Genomic DNA, 20,236 nt, shown 5'->3' on the forward strand with positions numbered 1-20,236 from the left:
CTAGAGCTCGTAGCACGAGGCTTATAAGGAGTTTGGGCCTTTTTGGTGTTGATTTTGAGGCTTTGGACATCTTGATATCTTGATCCTTAACAAACTTCATCTTTGGAAAGTAAGAAAAATTTAAAATGTGCGAGTGAGTTGGTTGAAGGAAGAGAGAAGAACAATGAAGGTCAGTTTTACGTGATTTGAGAGAGAGGGCGTGATTAAGTGTGTTATGAGGATTTGATAGCGTGTTGTTGGATGGTTAAGGGAAGTTACTAATGATTTCCCTAAATTAGCGTGCACCACTAAATGGAGGGAAGAGAAAATAATTGTTGCACGCCTCCTTTCCTGTAAGAGAAATGATAACTGGACACACTTTTTTTGACACAATACGGACACCACAATATAATTATATGGTATTTTATTTTAGGGTTAATTAAGTAAATGGTCCCCGTAAATATTCAGAATTTTGTTTTTAGTCCCTACAAAATAAAATCACACTTTTTAGTCCCTATAAAATTTTCATCAGCATTTTTAGTCCTCTAAAATTTTTCCATCAACATTTTTAGTCCCTATAAAATTTTTTCATTAACATTTTTAGTTCCTAAAATGGTTAAGGAAAACTAGACCCCCTACCCGTGCTCCCGCACGGGTCATATATAGTGTGTAATAAAAGAAATCAGAAAATGACATATAATATCTGTAGATGTCGAAAAAAGTCAAGATGCAATCATATCGATGCAATCACGATCCTCATCAGTTAACAAAAATTTAAGACCATTTTTTGATATTACAACATGCGGTTGACCATGTGCTAACACTTGTATGACATGTATATTATATTTGCAATAAGACAATCAAATATAGTGATATGAACCAAAATAAATTTATCACAACTTTCATTCATCTTATATATTTTAATAATTAACTAAAATATAAGACTTGATCATTTTTTAAATAACAGAAGTAGCCTAAGTTTGGATTAAGTTTCCGCTGGATGCAGTATTACGAACATTGCATAATGATGAATCGCAACTTGATCATTTTTATAGACAACTATTAAGGTTCTCCACATATTTGATTGTTTCCTCCATGATCCAATTCATTTCACTGTCTATAGAGTCAATAGCTTATCAGCAAAAGTGTGTTCAAAAAGCTTATTAATGCATTGTTCAATATCAATGATTTAGGATTTTTAAGATTGAATAAATAATGTGACAATAATAGTTTAACATTTGAAATAATTAAAAAATCCAGAACACAATATAGTCAAATTTAAACTTCAATACACTTCAAGCAATTTCTTTCCTTGGGGAAGAGTGTCAATAACACTCACAAAGTTATCAAAACCCTTTAGATTATATTTTACTTCATGTAAGTTCACCTGCAATTAAAAACAAAGACGACCAATTATTAACACATACTTCACCCCCACAAAGAACTTTATTTTTTCTTATGTTCATATTGATACAAACTCTTAGTATTCAGAACACTCGCTCCAAATTTTATGAAAATTGTACCCAACTCAGATTTAGGTTGAACCAATTACCAAATAATAAGTATTCTTCACACAAAAAATAGTAGTATGATTATGAAACAAAAATTATTAAGTATGATGCCGAGGATGAGGGCAAGGGCAAAATATTTTTGCTCTGCCTCCTAAAGCCATTTAAAAAATGTTTCAAAAACTAAAGAACATTATAAAAATTCTACATAAAAGAGAAATTATAGAAGAGTGGAATATTTCTAGATATTCTTCCACACAAAACTTTATTCATAAACTATCAAAAGTTTATGTAATGTAGTGCATTGTCAAATAAAAAATAAACAAAATAAAAGGCACCAAGAAACAGATTGATCCATATGACAATATGGACATATTTTTTTAGATACAATATGACATTATACTCACACCAATAAGTAATGATGTAATGATGTTTTTAATCTAAGTTCCCAGGATTAATCACTACTGCATGATTGCCACTATAATGGTATAATATAGTGGTGTTTGGATGAACTTGTCAAATATAACTTTATTAATGTAATTTACCAATTCCAAGTAAAAACTATTTTTATCACTTATAATCAAATTAAAGTTTAGAAATAAAATCAATTGAATTCTTCTTATCTGTGAACTAATTTCAATAACAGATAGAAACAAATAATAAAGCTATCAGACCCTTATGCTATTTCATGAACCAATTAGTATAAGTGAACAAACACGAAGAAAAAAGCACACAGAACTTGATAGACAAAATAAAAGCTAAAAGAATGTTATTCCTATGGGGAGTTAAAAGACAATTATACAGAATTCAAATCTGAAAAACCTGTTACCATACAAACAGCCCCAAACAATGGTCTTGCACTGTATCGTCTTCTCTCATGGAGCTTCCACTTCAGCTCACCAATGACATAGGAGAGGAGAACATTGTGAGCTGGATGTGGCAAGAAAAAAACAATTATTTTATCTATGGGCAATGGATCGAAACAATGTCAAAAAGAAAACAAAATGCAGTACTTGGAGATGTGATCATCAGCATGATTGGAAGAGCAGTTCAAATATAAAGTTGTGTTGTGCATAACCTTTAATTTAAAATGAGGGAACTTTGTTAAAAGTATCAGATTTAAAGATCAGAGATATAATCTAATTCTAACGCATGGACTAAGACACAATGCTATTAATCAAAAGAGAAAAACCTTTTAAATTAAGCAAAGTAGTTGCAGCCTCTTTTCATGGTTGAACACCGTAACAACTGATAAAAGCTTCATATTTTAGTATATTTTCTTATGTTTGTATTGTATTTTAGTTCAACAAAGTTCCACTACTTATATAGTCCCATGTGTAAAAATGCAATGCAAAGCATGTTAAATATGTCTTATTGCTTGATATTATCCACAGCAAAATCTTGGTCCATAAATCAAACATGTGAAGCTTATTGCTTAGGCTTTTAGAGAAAAAATCATACTAAATCACAATCATGAAAGTATCTTGGTAGAACAACCATGACAACAACTGCTACTACAACACCTTACTTTGTAGATTTGAAGAGTGAGTGCGCTTATCCCTCCATGAGAAATCAAGTTTCCCCTGTTCTGCAGTCGTCTCAAGTGTAAATGCACGTGTCATTCATTAATCAACACAAACCACAATCAATTTTAGGTCCACATAAAATTAAGGCTTGGTTTTGTTTTGCAGAAAATTAACTTCGAATAATAACAATTGAAAGCATAATATATATTTTTAATTCAAAGAATGTAAATATATCATATTAATATGTGAATAGTGTCAATTTTCTGCAAGATTTTCATTACATTATCTTTGCAACCAGTACATATGTTCACTTTAAGCACAAAATCAAATGAGCATGGAATCAAACGGTTAGAATGGAAAGTACTAAATGAGCATAAAATCAAATTAATCAAGATTATTACATAACCAACCATTAAACAAAACTCACCATGTTGTTCACAATTCAATCTTCTACCATCTACCTTAGAACACACAAAAGCACCCGTTGAAAACACAAATTTCGATTATAAGTAACATTGACACAAAATCAAGACCTTCAACCCCAAAATATACTAATCAATTTTTTCCTAAACTATAAATAGATCGTGATTATTTCTTCAAATACCCTACAAACAAATAAAAAAACGAAATTTAAGTGATACCGTGCAGAATGCGCCCACACCGATAATATGAATCAATGAAAGGAAAGAGTAGAGGAATCGATATGATTAAATTGATCACAAAGCTCAATGAACCAAAAAATAAACACATCGATCTGAGGAAGAAGGGGTTCTAATGGCTTCTTTCTCTTTCACGGGCGATGCATGTTGCGGAATGAGAGAGAGAGAGAGAGAGAGAGGGGTGTCGAACGTTTGATCTGGTGTAGTGTAGCGTTGTCACAAAAATATGATTACATGTGAATGAGGAAGAGAGATGATGGAGGATGAAGTAGAACACAAATGGATGTGGCATCAACGATGGAAGCAAGAAAGAAGATATGCAGTGACCATAAAGAAGAAAGAGATATGTTTAGATGAATGAATTTGGGTATTGGAAATGTTTGCCTCTTGCATTTCTTGAAAATTGAACAAAAATTAAAACCTCCTTGAGCTTTTAAATTTTTGCATTGGAAAGAAGCCTACGTGATCTTCTAAGCATGGATTGATCAAGGGCTGAAATGTTAACTGCGCCTAATGACATAGATCCAACGGCCTGAATTGTTTGGCGCCAAAATAATTAGGATTAGGGTTGGCACATTTTCTTAACTTAGTTATTAGTATTATAAATAAGTAAGATGTGACGGGGACTAAAAATTGTGATTTACTTTGAATATTTATACTCCATTTTCCTTTCTATTTTTTTTCTTTCTTTTTCATTTCCCTGCACCTTGTCCGTTATTTCTTTTCTCTTTCACACCACTACCTCCGCCGTCTCTACAACTCTCCTCTTCGCTTGTCCCTCGCCTTTGTAAACTGTGAGATAGAACAAACTTATTATTCTGTCCCTTCTCACACCCACTGCCACTCTCTCTATCCTTCTCTTTCTCTCTCCTCATCTCAGTCTCATCTCTCTCGCAACAGTTACTCGTCGTCATCACTAAACTCGTTGTCGCAACGAAACTGTCGTTGCCTGCGGTGGAGATCTAGAACAAAAGAAGATGGGTCTCGAACGGAGGCTGAACGGATCTCCGGTGACGTGATGGAGAAGAGGATGTCGTCGGCGACGTGAGATCTAGATCTGAGAGAGAAGAGATAAATGGTGGTTAGTGTTTGACGGAGGTGAGGAGGATGGCGGTGGTCAGTGTTGAGGAGGATGGTGGTAGTAAGAAGATGATGAGAGAAGAGAGGGTTTGTAATCGTAGAGAAGAGAGGAAGAAGTAGAGTGTGGTGTATTTACAACAATGCCCCTGCTTTAAGGTTGAAAAGTCTAAATTATCCATGGTATTTGTATTGTGTCCATAAAAATGTGTTCACTTATCATTGTAATTGCTACTAGATCTTTGACCCGTGCGACGCACGGGTCTGATATGCAAGGAAATTATTATTTATAAGCATTATATCTCAGAAGGTATAATCTAGTAGTTAAAGGGTTGATATGTTAAATAAGTTTAAGAAAGAGGTCATGTGTTCGATCCCCGTAAATCACACCAATTATTGCAAATAAAAGGGTAAAAGTAATTGAGTAGCGTTTTTTATTTATACTTATACCGAAACTGTGTACTTATACTGGAGTAACCTTGTAGTTGCGTAAGATAATTGTGATTATTTTTGCCTTTGGCAGCATTATATTTATATAGCACATCAGCTCACAGTCATTCAAGTATACATTGTTAGAACTTACTGAAATTTGCAACGTCTCAAGGAATCTGTTTAATACTGATGTACTCAAATGAAAGAGGTGCATACATACTATCTATAATGGTGTATCAGTAATACTACTACTAATAATGAGTCACTCTATACGTTTAGTTCCAATGCTTTCTATATATTAATTGAAGGATGAAAAGTCTCATATGTTGGAATACATAGTCATGCGTCATCGATATCAGAATAAAACATTTTATGAAATGTATTTAGTAGTCAAAAGAGCAATGTCCACCCAAGAAAAATTAAGACATGGATGTCCTCACATGGTCGTGTGCCGGACTAATGACGGAGAACAACCATTTTCGTCCCATTTGACGCATAGAAAAAAAAAAGTGATAGCTTTGCTAGTTAGCCTAACACGGTAAAGCAAATACATTATTGAATAGGCTAAATATTTTTAAACCATACAATATTATACAAAATCAAAACTAAAATATATCTCCAACATTCACCTTACCAAAAAAAGAATTTAAAATATATTTTACATCATAGTGGTCCAAAATCAATTGACATGGACTTACAGAGTTTACAATCAACAAATGATTCCAAACATTTACTCAAAAGATAAACATGCTTTTGACAGCACCAAGAAATCCTTCAATGACAATGTACAAAGCCTTTATTTGCTTCCATGATATGTATGAATTCTACATTCGTTCGTTATGTTACTATTAATTACATTGTGAAAAGGTCATAATTGTAACGCAACCTAAACTATGTCAACAATCGATACAAAATCACCCATAGTCCACCAAGATGAATTGAGAAAAAAAAAAGTGAGTCAATCATTAAACCACATTGCAGAACCCGTCTCTAATCTTGAATGCATAACAAAGATGGATTCAGAACCCAGGGGCCGAAGAAACGCCGCTGCATACCAAGTGCAGTACCGAAAAACCTTTGTGGCACAACAACAGTCCACAGGCCAAAAACCAGCTCATAATATGCAGAAAATTGCCTCAAACTCAATCCAAATATGTGGAAAATAACCTTGAACCTGTTGAATGATGCAGAAAAACACCCAATTCAGTCACCAAGATGTATTTGGAGGAAGGTAATGCATTTGGTGAGGTTTGATTCATGGAACTCCATAATGCTGTGGCAAAACACGCTCAGATATTTAATACACGAAAGTGTCATGGGAAAACAAAGGCAAACAATTTCAATGCGTAGGAAATAAGACAGTACCTCAACTTTCCAGGATCAACAGAAGTAATATATTACCTTGTCATCCAGAATAGGCATATGAGTGCTTCCTTCCGCTGAGGAGTTGGTGCTGTATCAGAAAAGGCCAAATAAAGATAGCTCATCACGTTGTCAGAAAATGTTGAGTGATTTTTTAATGCTTGAAACTGCCAAAAGTTCATCACTGGAATGCTTTTCACTGAACACATCTCTTCCCTTAGTTGCAATCTTCAATCTCTCTTCAACTGTATGACATTCTAAAACTTAGCTACAATGGATAGAAATATAAAAAATAATCTATAATAAATGCATATATTGATGTCAAAAGTTCAACAAATATGTAAATTAAGAAAATGCATAGAGAAGAAATTAAGAATGAGACTTCCCATCAAGAAAACCTTAACTGGGTTCTAGTAATCCTTTTACCAGACACTTCAGATGCAAAGTAGCTTTCGTAAAAAGGAATGACTTTGTCTCTTATACTAAATTTTACAAAGCTAAAAACATTGAAATAGTACTAAAAAAAATGAAATTGAAGTACAAAAATTGTAATAGCATTGATAATGAACCATAAAGTATGAAAGAAAAAAAACTCCCAACTGGTCTATGCTTTATTGGTTCTGTGACAGCAATCTTGAGTCTTTTTTTTCAGCTGTTATGCTGTTTTTTTCCTTGTGCAGCAGACTGTTATTTTGTCACTCGCTTCGGTGTGTTATGTTTGTGTGGTGCCGCTTATATACGGCATCTTGTATCATTGTTCTGAGTTTCCTCGCCCGTCTTATGCAAGAAACTCTTATAATATATATGTTGTTTCAACCAAAAAAACGGTTATAAGGAAAAAGGGAAATGAACATATAATTTTTCTAATCAAACAAAAAGTCATGATAGTAAATGGTTCTTTTATATGTCGTCTATATTATTCACCAAACAGAAAAAATAGAGTAACTAAGCTCTCAAAATGTTTGAAATTTCATACACACATGGTCAGAGAGAAATTAAACTTTTAGCGATTCATTTAACATCAAGAACAAGATCGTAAATAACTATCCCATATGAAGCATACCAAAACTCCAGCAAATGAATTAAATAAAGAACTAAAAGTTGTGAAATTTAAAATCCAAACAAACAAAACCAATGAACTTTATTTGCAGTAGTTTTTTTTTAATCACTTGATTGTTGTACTCTATATAAAGAAACAATAGTAAAACTGATAGCAATGCAATTCAAAAGCTCATTCAATCACAAAAAACCAAAATTAAACCATAATTGCATTCATTCTAATCTATATCTATTAGAAAGGTTTGGAGTTGAAAATTTGTTTATCAATTGTATCGGACAAACTATATCGAAGATACATTGAAACAAAGTATGCTACATAAATTCACCAATAAAATGGTATTGAAAAGGACATTCGAAAAGGCAAACCACATTTAGTCAATTTTTATGTATACCAAATCAATGGAATATAAAGAATAATTCCCCTCACTCTAAAACTGAATAGCTGTATGTGCACCTATGATTATCAATTAAAACAAAATTAAGAATTAAAAAATTATGAGAAAATGCAAATGATCTCCAAAACACAACATATATAATAGGAAGAATCACTACTAATAGAAATTATTATTTCAAAACAACCATGGACTACAGAACAAACATATATCAAAGGAATACAAATCTGAGATGAAGAATTCAAGTAATGATAGTTAGTAGTTACCAACAGAACAATCAGGGAGTACGATGTTGTGAAGAGAGAAAGAGTGAGAGACCCAATTGAAGACAACAACAACAACATCCTTAAATTCAATGAAGCCAGTGAGAGGCCAAGCTTGAACAACCTTGTACGGGGCATCACTCCGTCGCTGAATTCATCTCTAATTCTGATACAAAAGGTTGAAAAAATTCCAATCTCATCTCTAATAGCAATACAAACTAATCAACTGTTAATCAACTGGAGGATAACAATGAATTTTTGCTGCAACTGCAAACCTAATAACTTTGTCATTGAAGAAGATACTTAGGTTTTGATTTTTTTTTGTTGGTCCTTGTACTCTCTTTGATTTCTGTGGAGAGAGAAAGAAAAGAAAAGAGAAGAAAAGAAGAAGTTGCCGAGCCATAGGAGATTGGGGAGAGAAAGAGAAAGATGAGTGGAGATATTGAACAGTGTGCACCTCTATTTTTTCCAAGTGATATTAATGACTTGGCTAAGCCATGCGTTGGAAACAACTTAGTATATCATTCTATATATAAAAGTTAACCCAAAGCTAATGTTAGCCCTAATTTTAACCTAAATCCTAGAGCTAAAATTTACTGTTTTATCCCTATTGCCCTATTCCTTTCCATCCTTCCTAAACCCAAACGCATGTTTTCACCTCCAAACCTATTCCTTTCCATCGTTCCTTTCTTCTTTCAGAAAAAAAAAACTATCGCTCCATCCCATATTCTCTCTTCACTTCCTGTCTCTCTCTCTCTCTCTCTCTCTGCATGAAATCTGCTCCATCTATCCATCTATCCCTCACCGATCCGATTCGAGTTCGGATCTCTGATACCTCACCGCTGCCGCGAACCACCGCCTCCGGCGAAAATGATAGCAATTTCGAGTGAGCGGCAAGGAGATTTCACGGAGCGAGGGTGATAGGATCCTCCCTTCGTTCATCAGGAAAAGAGTGTTTTGTGGTAGAGAGGGTTTTCTGTTTCCAGAAGCTTCTAACAGAGTTTTTGTTACCTCATTAACACATGGTAATTTTTAATTTTACATTCCATTTAGTTTTTTATTTTGATTTGTCTCCAATATTTATTTTGATTTGTTTTTAGATTACAAAGTCTTTATAGTTCAAAGAATGTTTCTCTCTGAAATTTAATTGATTGTTGTTTGTTTGTTGCAAAAATACAGAACATATCCTTTAGAGTTAAACACTATAGAACAGGTAACGATGTTGTTTCAACGATTAGTGATGGTTTGGAAAACAGTCATGATTCCGTGGAGTCTAAAATTGTTTGGATAACGAAATCCTTCCAATGATTGTGACACTGCTTCTGTTTCAGAGGTCAATGTATCCGAGTCTCATGTAACTGGTATGGTATTTGTTGTATTGAACTTTCAATTAAAAGATATCATTGTGCAGTGCTAATTTTTGATATGCGAATATTTCCTCTGCCATTGCATAAAACTTTGGTGTGTGTGTATTTCCTTAATAAAACTCATATAACTCTCAACCTCGGAGCGATGATGAAAATGAAGAAGGTTGACTTATTATTGATCGAGTTTATAATCCTTTATTGAAATTTATATTTGGTACTTGATTGAGTTGTTTAGTTGGAAAGTGATTGAAATTAGAATAAAAAGTGAACGAGTTCACATACAATTGTTTTTGTTCAATTTCCAAGTAAAAAATACTATTTTTGTCTTCTCTCATTTTTCCACATATCTCTTTAATCTCCACCATATACTCATTTGTTTCTTCAATTCATTTGATATTAATTTTGATTTCCCCCTTCATTTTTTGTGATGTTCGATTGCGAAAAAGTTGTTACCATGGTGGACATGACGAACACTTGATGCCGATGGCCATGCTCCATAACCTACCTCGCTGACATGCTTTATGAGAAGCACAAAAAAAATCTCACAAGGTTTTGTTCGCTCTCTCTCTCATCTTGATTTTTATGTTTGTTTTTACTGATTATTGCAATTTGTTTATTTTCATTAATGTTGCAGTTCATCGGAAGGGCGAAGAGGGTGTGGCTTCAACTGGATCCTCCTAATTTTCCTTCCTTCCAATTCGGTATATACTCTTTGTTACTTCCTCTGCCCTCTCTTTCTGTCTCTCTCTAACTAATAGGTTTCCTCTGATATATGTGTTAGGCATGGTTGGTGCAATATTCGTCAAGGGTGTTGCAGAACAAAGTATAAAAGGTGAGACCATGGAGTATCCTTAACTAATTTCTACTGATTCATAATCAATATACATGTATTTTATGATTTGTTTAACTCCTCACTTTGTCCTCATTATTAAACTAATTGGTACTCCTTAGTATATTGAAGATCACATTCTATAACATTTGTAAAATTGCTAACTCCTTAATTTGATTGTGTACTACATTACATAAACTTTTGACAGTATCCTGAATAAAGTTCAGTTGAAAAATACTTGCAATTCCTATTTTTCTTTTATTATGCTGTATTTTTATCATGCTAATGATTTTATTTTGTTGCACTTCCTGCTATTGTCAGAATCCCACTTTCAAAAATTGCTATTGCCACTAGGTACTTCTCTCTTTCATCCATTTCTTTACAATGAAACCCCATGATCTTTTAGTTGATCATTTGGTGTGTGAATCGTTACGTCCTTCAAGTAATTACATAATTATGGCTCTTATGTTAATACTGATTCATAATCAAAATTCCTAAAAAGTAAAGATAAAGTGAGATTCTGCAACTAATTGAAAGGCTATCAGAAGCAGAACTTATTCTGCAAGTCAATCATGATTCTTCTAAAAAAATTGTATGCCATGATTTCTCTTATGAATCATGATTCTGCAAGTCAATCATGATACATTTATTTTGGTTAATCATGTTGCTAATAGACAAGAATTGCTTTTTGTTTATTTGTTTTTGAAATTTAAGTGTAAATTCATGATTTTTCACCATCATCTTCGACATTGATGGCCATGTGTGTATTAGCTGCTTATTTATGGTTGTAAAATGCATTACTTCCAGAATCACATATGCTTCTAATAGCCTTTCAAGTTAATCACGATTCTTCTAAAAAATGGTTTGCATATGGTTCTAAAATAGTTGTGAAGATTTAGTGTTCCTTTGTGCATTGAACCTCTTGCTTTGTTTGATAGGGTGGAACCTGTTTTGTATAAATAGTTTTTCTTTTCTAAAAATTCTCCTTCGCCATTTTGTCGAGGCAGCTTCCTACACTTAATAAATTCTATGCTTGAATACTTGATCGTATGCTTCAGTTAGATATTTGTTTAGACGTTACTTTCAATGGTTGCTCCATGAATATTTTAAGTATTTTGAACTTTTGATTGGCTCATGAAATACAAATATCTCTCTCTGTTACATTTAATTTCATTAGTGTTGAGTATTTGTATGAAGCACATATGAAGGTAAGCAAGATCATGTTCCTTATTGTGATTAAGTTGAATTTGGTGAAATGAAGTATGGCTAGCAAAGTTCTTTTATGTTATGAGGTGCTTATAGTTTTTGAAAGGCAGTCTTGATGATAAGCTGACTCATATGAAGCCTTAGAGGAGAACTTTAAGGATTACTTTTGTGTGTAAAAAAAAACTACTTTTTAGTGTGTGTGTGTGTGTGTGTGTGTGTATATATATATATATATATATATATATTCTGTATTGGTATTTGGTTACAAACTTTTTCAGTTCTATTCTAATTCATTTAGGGTCTGTTTGATAGTAATTTCAATGGATGCAATGTTTGTAATATGATTTCAATGAGATTTGTGATTTATAGCAAAAATAATCATTGTGCAGCCCTGCCCTAACCAGTTGGCTTACATAGTGAATCGTGTTTAAATTCTTTCTTAATTGTCTCTTTGCATGCTCAGGTACAACTACTTCACTAACTAAACACATATCTCAATGAAGGTATGGATATTAAGCTAACTATTTGATTGGATATAGAAGAAAGCATTGAGAACGCATGGGGTAGGTCTGACCATCCTTTTAAGCATGCTTTGCAACTTAGCAGTATATGCAAGTTTTGGGATTTGGATTCATAATGATCATTATCAATACTTGAGTATGATGTTACTTATAAGGACTAAACAAATATAGCGGAAAAAATGTGATCCTATTAATAGGTTGTGTGCTCGAGATAAGCTAATTATAATTTCTGGTGTGTTGTCCTGCAGTTGGGGTTTTTCTTTGTCCGAGACTGAACTGTCGAGGCTTTGTAGTTGTGGCTTGCAGCTTTGGCAGCTGCCTGGTGGCTGGTTGTGTAGCTGGCAGTAGCTGCTACTACCTTGCGGCTCATCTGTTTTCGGCCTCAGCTGGTTTTCTGCGATGCCTGTTGCTGCTGGTGCAGTTGGTTGCGGTTGTTGCTTCCTGGTTCCTCCCTGTTTCGGCCTCAGTTTTGGCTTTTTTGGAGTGCTCCTCTTGGGCTGTGTTTTATGTGATCATAGGGGCAGAGCTTTGGGTCTGAAATCTGATGACTTTTATTGGATTGCAGGGTCAAAGCTTTCGCGTTTTTGGTTGGGTTGTTTTTGGTTGTTTTGTGGTGTTTTTTTTCCAATGATACGCCTATATGCAGCAACTTTGTGTTTTTTCACCGCCTCTTAGTGTCTTGCTAGAGTTTCGGTCTTAATAATATTTGTTGATTAAAAAAAGAAAATATGATTGGCCATATGTCATTAGCTAGCTGTAGGTTTGTTAGGTTGATGAAGTGACAATATTACTTGAAGAACCCAATGTATGCATGCTTATACTAAGTGATAAGCAAAATATTCATCCAGATATTTAACACGTCCAATGTAATCCAAAAAATGTGATACAAGCTTCTTCTGCATTGTCCAGATATTTGGCTGCAACTTACTGCACTGTTACTTAACTTGCACACTTATCAAACCTTGGTATAACCAATGGTGTGCTCTTATGCATGCATAATAGACATACTTCATTAACTAGCTTGATTAAGGAAAGAAGCCATGATCAGACTTCATTGTTTGAGTTTAATTCAAAGTTATACTGAATTAATTAAGTTGCAATTTGTGACATTATGTAAGTGATCAAACATAATTCCTGCTGCTATAATTCCTTCTACTATAATTCTTGCTACTGAAATATAATTAATAATTTACTAATATTTTCCTCTAAAGACACAAATAAATAGTCATACAAAACAAAAACAAAACTATTTCAATCTAATGTAACTAAGTCAAATTAGTTCCTGATACTATAATTCATCGTTCCTAATAAGACACATATTTTGTTGAAAGCACTTACCCAAATTTGTTAGGAAACATTGGTAAATCAGAATATTTTCAAAGTAGAGCAATATTGGCACCAAAGAATACAATTGTTGATCAGGTTAATGATTATATGTTAGACTTTATTCCTGGTGAGGAGAAAATTTATTTGAGTTATGATACACCTTATCATAAAAACCTAGGCGGTGACGCACTAGACGACATCCACACGCCTGAATTTCTCAACACCATTGTTGCCTCCGGATTGCCAAACCATAGGATTCGATTGAAAGTAGGAGTACCTGTGATGTTATTGAGGACCATAGATCAAAATTTGGGCTTATGTAACGGTACAATATTGATTATTACAAAGATGGGTAAATTTGTGCTCGAGGCAGAGATAATATCTGGGTCTAATATAGGTGAAAAGGTGTTTATTCCAAGGTTATCGCTAGAACCGTCTGATACTAGAATTCCGTTCAAGTTTAAACGAAGGCAGTTTCCGTTGTCCGTCTCATTTGCAATGACTATTAACAAGAGTCAGGGTCAGTCTTTGAAAAATGTTGGTGTCTATCTACCGTCTCCTGTTTTTTCACATGGACAATTGTACGTCGCAGTATCGAGGGTTACTTCGAGGGATGGTTTAAAGATGTTGATCAATGACGAGGACGGTCAAGATACTGATGTGACATCAAATGTGGTCTACAAAGAAGTTTTCCGTAATGTGTAGCACTTGGTTTTGTAGTAATGTTTTTATTGCATTTTGGTACTATTTTTATGTCGACGGACGTTGGATTTTCTTTTTTTCAATAAACTATGTCATTAAATTTATATGTCATGTTACCGTAACAGGGTCGATGTCGTGGAAATTGTTTAATATGGTGCATTACAAAGGTTTCTGACAATTTATTTTATGAATTGAATTATACTATTTTTTAGTTTCAAGTAAAATGATCACTTTCACATTTGCGCTATAATTTTTCTTTCGTATGACCCGTGCGGTAGCACGGGTCAATGGTCTAGTCACGGTTAACAATCCTTTATATCTAATCCTAGCAAACATGCTTACCCTAATTCCCTAACCCTAATCCTAATTTTTTGGCTCCAAATCATTTCAGCCATTAGATTAATCTATGTTGCTTAATTCAAATAATAATTTCCCTAATTCCAATACCGGCATATTCCCAACAAAGCACTCCACCGTCTTCTAACATTGGAAAAAGAAAGCATGGGTATTGGTAACATGTCTAGAACTGCACTTTTCCATCAAACCCTCTCCCTCTCAAACCTTCATCCTTCCTTCTTCTTCTTCTTCTTCAAAAAACAAATTCTTCATCCTTCTTTACTGTAATTTTTTCCCCTTCTCAATTTCCCAATCCACCTTTCCTTCCCATCTACTCTCTTTGAACCCCATATGCACTCTTCATTCCCCAAAATGTCATCGTTTCCAAACCTTCTCCCGTCAATCTCCAGAAACTTCCTCAGCTAGCAGGAAGAACTCTTATATTCATCCTTTATTTCACTTCTCTCATTGATATGCTCTTTCTTCTCTCCGCCTTCTCTCCCTCGCCACCTTCTCTGTTTTCGCCGTCTTTTCCTTGCAGTACTTTTCCATCTTATTTTCTCTTTTTCTTCTCCTTCATCCTTCCACACTATTTTTCTACAATTTCTTCTCAACGTTGCATTGAGTTTTGATATGGAAAAGGTTCCTTTTTAAGGCCGCTGAAGAAGATCAGGAATCTGCAGAGAGGTATTATTCTTACAATCACCCTTCCAATTAGGTTTTCTTTTTATTGAATTTTAAATTCATGTTTCTTTTAAATCATAAATTTGTAATTAAAATATCTTCTATTCGTGACCCAGAATTGAAATCGTCCTACCTAGCCGTCTTGAAATCGCGTCACCGAAGAGAAGAACGACCATCAGAAATGGGTTGTATCGTGATTAGCTTATAAAGAACATGTAACTCAGAAATTAATCTCGAAGGAGAAATATAATGGTATGGCGGCACTACGGTGGAGTGTAGGAACTGTGTGCCTTTAAAGCCGCGGAGCGGTGGATCAAGGTGACAACTTTTTTTTTTCTGGAGTGAAAACTGCAACGTGTTTTCTGTTATTTAATTTTTAATTTTAAAAATATTTATTTTAAACTTTTAATCTGAGCCATTGAAAATTTATTTGCTAGATGTCAAAAAATTGTTAGAACAATCGAGCATTACATTGTTCATTGAATGTTTTAAATTTTTAGACTATATAGATGTTGTGGATTCGTGGTTTGTTTCTGCAAATAGATGTTGTTGGTGGTTTTTTTAGCTCTTAACTCAATCTTAAATCTTTAATGACTGTTTTCACTCCGGCTATCAAGTAAAACGCTTTCAATTTGCTGAAGCAATTGGATCATGTTGAATACATTTTCCTAAAATCTTGCTTGCTTTGGATCGAATAGCTTCTTACGAAAGACTTTTCCAAAAGGACTAAACATTTTTACAACACCGCATATTCTATTCCAATGCTATTAAGGTTTGCAATTGCAGCAAAAATTCAGCATTATCCTCCAATCGATTGAAAATCCTTTATATCTAATCCTAGCAAACATGCTTACCCTAATTCCCTAACCCTAATCCTAATTTTTTGGCTCCAAATCATTTCAGCCATTAGATTAATCTATGTTGCTTAATTCAAATAATAATTTCCCTAATTCCAATACCGGCATATTCCCAACAAAGCACTCCACCGTCTTCTAACATTGGAAAAAGAAAGCATGGGTATTGGTAACATGTCTAGAACTGCACTTTTCCATCAAACCCTCTCCCTCTCAAACCTTCATCCTTCCTTCTTCTTCTTCTTCTTCAAAAAACAAATTCTTCATCCTTCTTTACTGTAATTTTTTCCCCTTCTCAATTTCCCAATCCACCTTTCCTTCCCATCTACTCTCTTTGAACCCCATATGCACTCTTCATTCCCCAAAATGTCATCGTTTCCAAACCTTCTCCCGTCAATCTCCAGAAACTTCCTCAGCTAGCAGGAAGAACTCTTATATTCATCCTTTATTTCACTTCTCTCATTGATATGCTCTTTCTTCTCTCCGCCTTCTCTCCCTCGCCACCTTCTCTGTTTTCGCCGTCTTTTCCTTGCAGTACTTTTCCATCTTATTTTCTCTTTTTCTTCTCCTTCATCCTTCCACACTATTTTTCTACAATTTCTTCTCAACGTTGCATTGAGTTTTGATATGGAAAAGGTTCCTTTTTAAGGCCGCTGAAGAAGATCAGGAATCTGCAGAGAGGTATTATTCTTACAATCACCCTTCCAATTAGGTTTTCTTTTTATTGAATTTTAAATTCATGTTTCTTTTAAATCATAAATTTGTAATTAAAATATCTTCTATTCGTGACCCAGAATTGAAATCGTCCTACCTAGCCGTCTTGAAATCGCGTCACCGAAGAGAAGAACGACCATCAGAAATGGGTTGTATCGTGATTAGCTTATAAAGAACATGTAACTCAGAAATTAATCTCGAAGGAGAAATATAATGGTATGGCGGCACTACGGTGGAGTGTAGGAACTGTGTGCCTTTAAAGCCGCGGAGCGGTGGATCAAGGTGACAACTTTTTTTTTTCTGGAGTGAAAACTGCAACGTGTTTTCTGTTATTTAATTTTTAATTTTAAAAATATTTATTTTAAACTTTTAATCTGAGCCATTGAAAATTTATTTGCTAGATGTCAAAAAATTGTTAGAACAATCGAGCATTACATTGTTCATTGAATGTTTTAAATTTTTAGACTATATAGATGTTGTGGATTCGTGGTTTGTTTCTGCAAATAGATGTTGTTGGTGGTTTTTTTAGCTCTTAACTCAATCTTAAATCTTTAATGACTGTTTTCACTCCGGCTATCAAGTAAAACGCTTTCAATTTGCTGAAGCAATTGGATCATGTTGAATACATTTTCCTAAAATCTTGCTTGCTTTGGATCGAATAGCTTCTTACGAAAGACTTTTCCAAAAGGACTAAACATTTTTACAACACCGCATATTCTATTCCAATGCTATTAAGGTTTGCAATTGCAGCAAAAATTCAGCATTATCCTCCAATCGATTGAAAATTGATCAGTTTGTATCAATATTAGGGATGATATCAGAATTATATGAATCTTTCATATGAGTAAGCAAATGCATGTTTATTTTATTCAATTTTTGTAGTATTCAATGCTAAACCCAAGGTTTAGAAGGTTTCTTTTACATAAGCTATCAATGGTGATTTTCCTAACGTTTTTATTTTTGGTTTTGAATTTTGAACAAGCTACGGCTCTAAGATGCTTCTGGGGTTCGATTTGAAGAAAGGAAGATTAAGGGGAAGTTTTTTTTCTTTTTCTCTTTTCTTTGTTGTGCGACTCTTGCTTTATATTTATTTATTTTTGGTTTCGTTGGAAACTTATTTTGACAATAACATCTACAACATATAAGTAGAAGGATCACAATAACATCTACTATATATAGGTACTATAATTCTTGCTCTTTAAGATCATTCTATTGGTTTGTCTTGAACATGAATTTGAGCTATATCTGCTTTGAGGTGTTGGGTTGCTAATGCTTAATGTTTATATGTAAAATAAATTTTACAAGAGGACTTTTATTTTCATATTATGGTTTTTTGATAATGTTGGCCGAGTAAAAGAGCATTTCCTTTAATGAGACCTTTGCAAGTTCAGTTTTTTTCCTTTTTCTTTTTTAAACTTAGTTCTGGGTTACGCTGATAAGAGTTTCATTTGGTCTATATGACTTGATTCTTGATTTTTTTTTTGTAGGAGGATTTACCTTTTTCAAAGCATTTGTTATGGCAAATGCAATGCTTGACCTACATTTTAGAGTGCAAAAATAAAGCCATATCTAATACATAATATTAAGCAAGAAAATTTTCCAGCCCATAAGCAAGTCTGTCTTCTCTGACATAACCATGTTTAATGCCTATAGATCAGGTTGCTAAGAAATTGTAAGAAAAAATAACAGGTCATTATTGCAATTTTAACAGTTAGAGGATATCAATGACAAAGCAATTAAACCATAATTTAACATATCCAAATTTTTGGTTGTAGGTTCTGTTGCATTCATAGTATTTGAGTTAGCTATATATAATTTTGTGATAAGTGATTTAAAATAGTACTTATAGAACATTGTACCTCCTTTCAGCGTGCTTGGATGTTGTGCCTCCCTGACTTAATAGTTACCAACATATTCATTTTTTTTTTAAATGTGATGAAATCCTGTTTTGTGCGTATCAGCTGGATATTATCTTAGAATTTTCTGTTTTTTATACGTTTATTGATGGTTTGGTGCAGGCTTGGAAGTTTGTTGTAGATGTTGTTGCCTCTTCTGCTGATTACAGAGGTGCCTTTGCTTATTTGTTTTGTCTGATTTGGCAGTGACTGTTTTTTGAAGTATATTATTTTTGGTGGAGCTGGAGTGAAGGTTTTGTGATTGGAATGTAGTATAGTTTTTGGTATTAATAATTGGAATTAATATTGATGGAGCTGTCATTCAAGAATAGAGGTTGTAATGAAAGAGCTGTCATGAGAAGAAATAAAGTGTTGTTGAGTACACCTATAGGTTGTAGTGTCCTGATTTGAATAGTTTTAAAAAAAAATCCATCTGACTATATAATGATTTATTATCTGGTTTATTGCTTAAGTTGTGCAAAGTCAAGGGTGCTAGGAATATCCGAATAGTATCCTGTAATAAAATGGTTCACTCAGTACATATGGCTGATGGCTTTTTTTCTTTGTGAATGAAAATTAAAGACAAACTTTTTTGTGTATAGCTGTTAGTTAAGTTTCATCCACAATTCCAAAAGCTCTTTTGTTTGATCAATCATATACCTGGAAGATGAAAGTAGTCACAATTCCAACACTTTATGGTTACAAAATCTCACTAACTATATTTACAATTCCTGACAGTTTGATAGTAACATATTTCAACAAAGGATCTTTTTATTTGGGCTTAAAAAATTTGTAACTGATATAGTCATCTATGGATAATTTCTATCATTTGTTTAAGCACACCTGCACAAAGATCATAAGTGTGCAGATCTACAATTATCAATTCCTTAAAAATAAAAGAGTATCATTATTTGTCCCCTGATTAAAATATCTATGGTGAGAATTATTTCATTATTATGCTAAAAACATGCTCCTATTTTACCTAAACATCGTTCAAACAAAAAAAAAACTCATGATATAGATTTCAAAAAAAAAAAAAAACTCATGATATAGATTTCTTTGTCAATGATATGGATATTCGTGTAAAGGATGTCTGTCCTTTCAAAAAAAATGTAAAGGATGTTTGTGTTCACCATGGGAGGCTTACTTTGTTTATTACAAAGATTATTTATTTCATTAAGTGTGTGATCCAATCTAACTGAGAAGACTCATAATTAGTTTGTTGCAGCATTAGAGATAAAAGGTTTTCTTCAATAGTCACAATTTCTTCGTATTTCTATATTTGCTTTCACTCACCCAATTGATTTGTTTTGGTAGCTTCTTGGTGGTTTAATATTCAATACCATAAGCTTTTAGAAACAGTCATGGCACATGTCTCTGAAATCAACAAGCACGACTTTGAATGGAAGCTGGAGATTTATAATTGTCTAATGGGTGACATGCATATGCTATTATTTGACGCTACTATAATTTTAAAAATTTCTTAATATTCTTATCCAAAAGATAATCTTAATGTCTTATTTCCACTTAAAAATTATAGTACAT

General features: G+C 33.5%; 2 protein-coding genes and 3 long non-coding RNA genes across 8 annotated transcripts; 3 read left to right on the top strand and 2 right to left on the bottom strand.

The window, feature by feature from the left end:
• Positions 1-1,150: 1,150 nt before the first annotated feature.
• LOC146936158 (uncharacterized) lies at positions 1,151-4,084 on the bottom strand. 2 transcript variants are annotated; one of them, XM_085751166.1, is made up of 5 exons: positions 3,653-4,084; positions 3,441-3,492; positions 3,016-3,075; positions 2,317-2,417; positions 1,151-1,366 (listed from the first exon to the last, which is right to left on the bottom strand). In XM_085751166.1, the coding sequence occupies exons 1-5, from the start codon at positions 3,761-3,763 to the stop codon at positions 1,265-1,267; spliced, it is 426 nt and encodes a 141-aa protein (XP_085607292.1). In that variant the 5' UTR covers positions 3,764-4,084; the 3' UTR covers positions 1,151-1,264. The 2 variants fall into 2 exon arrangements, with proteins under 2 accessions (XP_085607292.1, XP_085607293.1); XM_085751167.1 differs by having other exon boundaries at positions 2,310-2,417.
• A 1,721-nt stretch (positions 4,085-5,805) lies between these two features.
• On the bottom strand, positions 5,806-8,749 carry LOC146936159 (uncharacterized). The gene is made up of 4 exons (XR_015030476.1): positions 8,533-8,749; positions 8,261-8,423; positions 6,583-6,788; positions 5,806-6,454 (listed from the first exon to the last, which is right to left on the bottom strand). It is a non-coding gene; the product is annotated as an uncharacterized LOC146936159 (long non-coding RNA).
• A 685-nt stretch (positions 8,750-9,434) lies between these two features.
• Positions 9,435-13,090, top strand: LOC146936160 (uncharacterized). 3 transcript variants are annotated; one of them, XR_015030478.1, is made up of 7 exons: positions 9,435-9,618; positions 10,071-10,173; positions 10,259-10,325; positions 10,406-10,456; positions 10,775-10,807; positions 12,123-12,222; positions 12,429-13,090. It is a non-coding gene; the product is annotated as an uncharacterized LOC146936160 (long non-coding RNA). The 3 variants fall into 3 exon arrangements; XR_015030477.1 differs by lacking the exon at positions 9,435-9,618 and having other exon boundaries at positions 9,796-10,173; XR_015030479.1 differs by lacking the exons at positions 9,435-9,618; positions 10,775-10,807 and having other exon boundaries at positions 10,039-10,173.
• Positions 13,091-13,854: 764 nt separating this feature from the next.
• LOC146936161 (uncharacterized) lies at positions 13,855-14,211 on the top strand. Its single transcript, XM_085749152.1, has one exon. It carries the CDS (start codon positions 13,855-13,857, stop codon positions 14,209-14,211), a length of 357 nt encoding a protein of 118 aa, XP_085605278.1.
• A 311-nt stretch (positions 14,212-14,522) lies between these two features.
• On the top strand, positions 14,523-19,382 carry LOC146936162 (uncharacterized). The gene is made up of 4 exons (XR_015030472.1): positions 14,523-15,231; positions 15,345-16,763; positions 16,877-17,975; positions 18,815-19,382. It is a non-coding gene; the product is annotated as an uncharacterized LOC146936162 (long non-coding RNA).
• The last annotated feature ends 854 nt before the right edge of the window (positions 19,383-20,236 follow it).

Source organism: Medicago sativa, chromosome 3, assembly GCF_051527215.1.
Source record: "Medicago sativa cultivar Bolivia chromosome 3, Bolivia_mono, whole genome shotgun sequence".
NCBI lineage: Eukaryota > Viridiplantae > Streptophyta > Magnoliopsida > Fabales > Fabaceae > Medicago > Medicago sativa.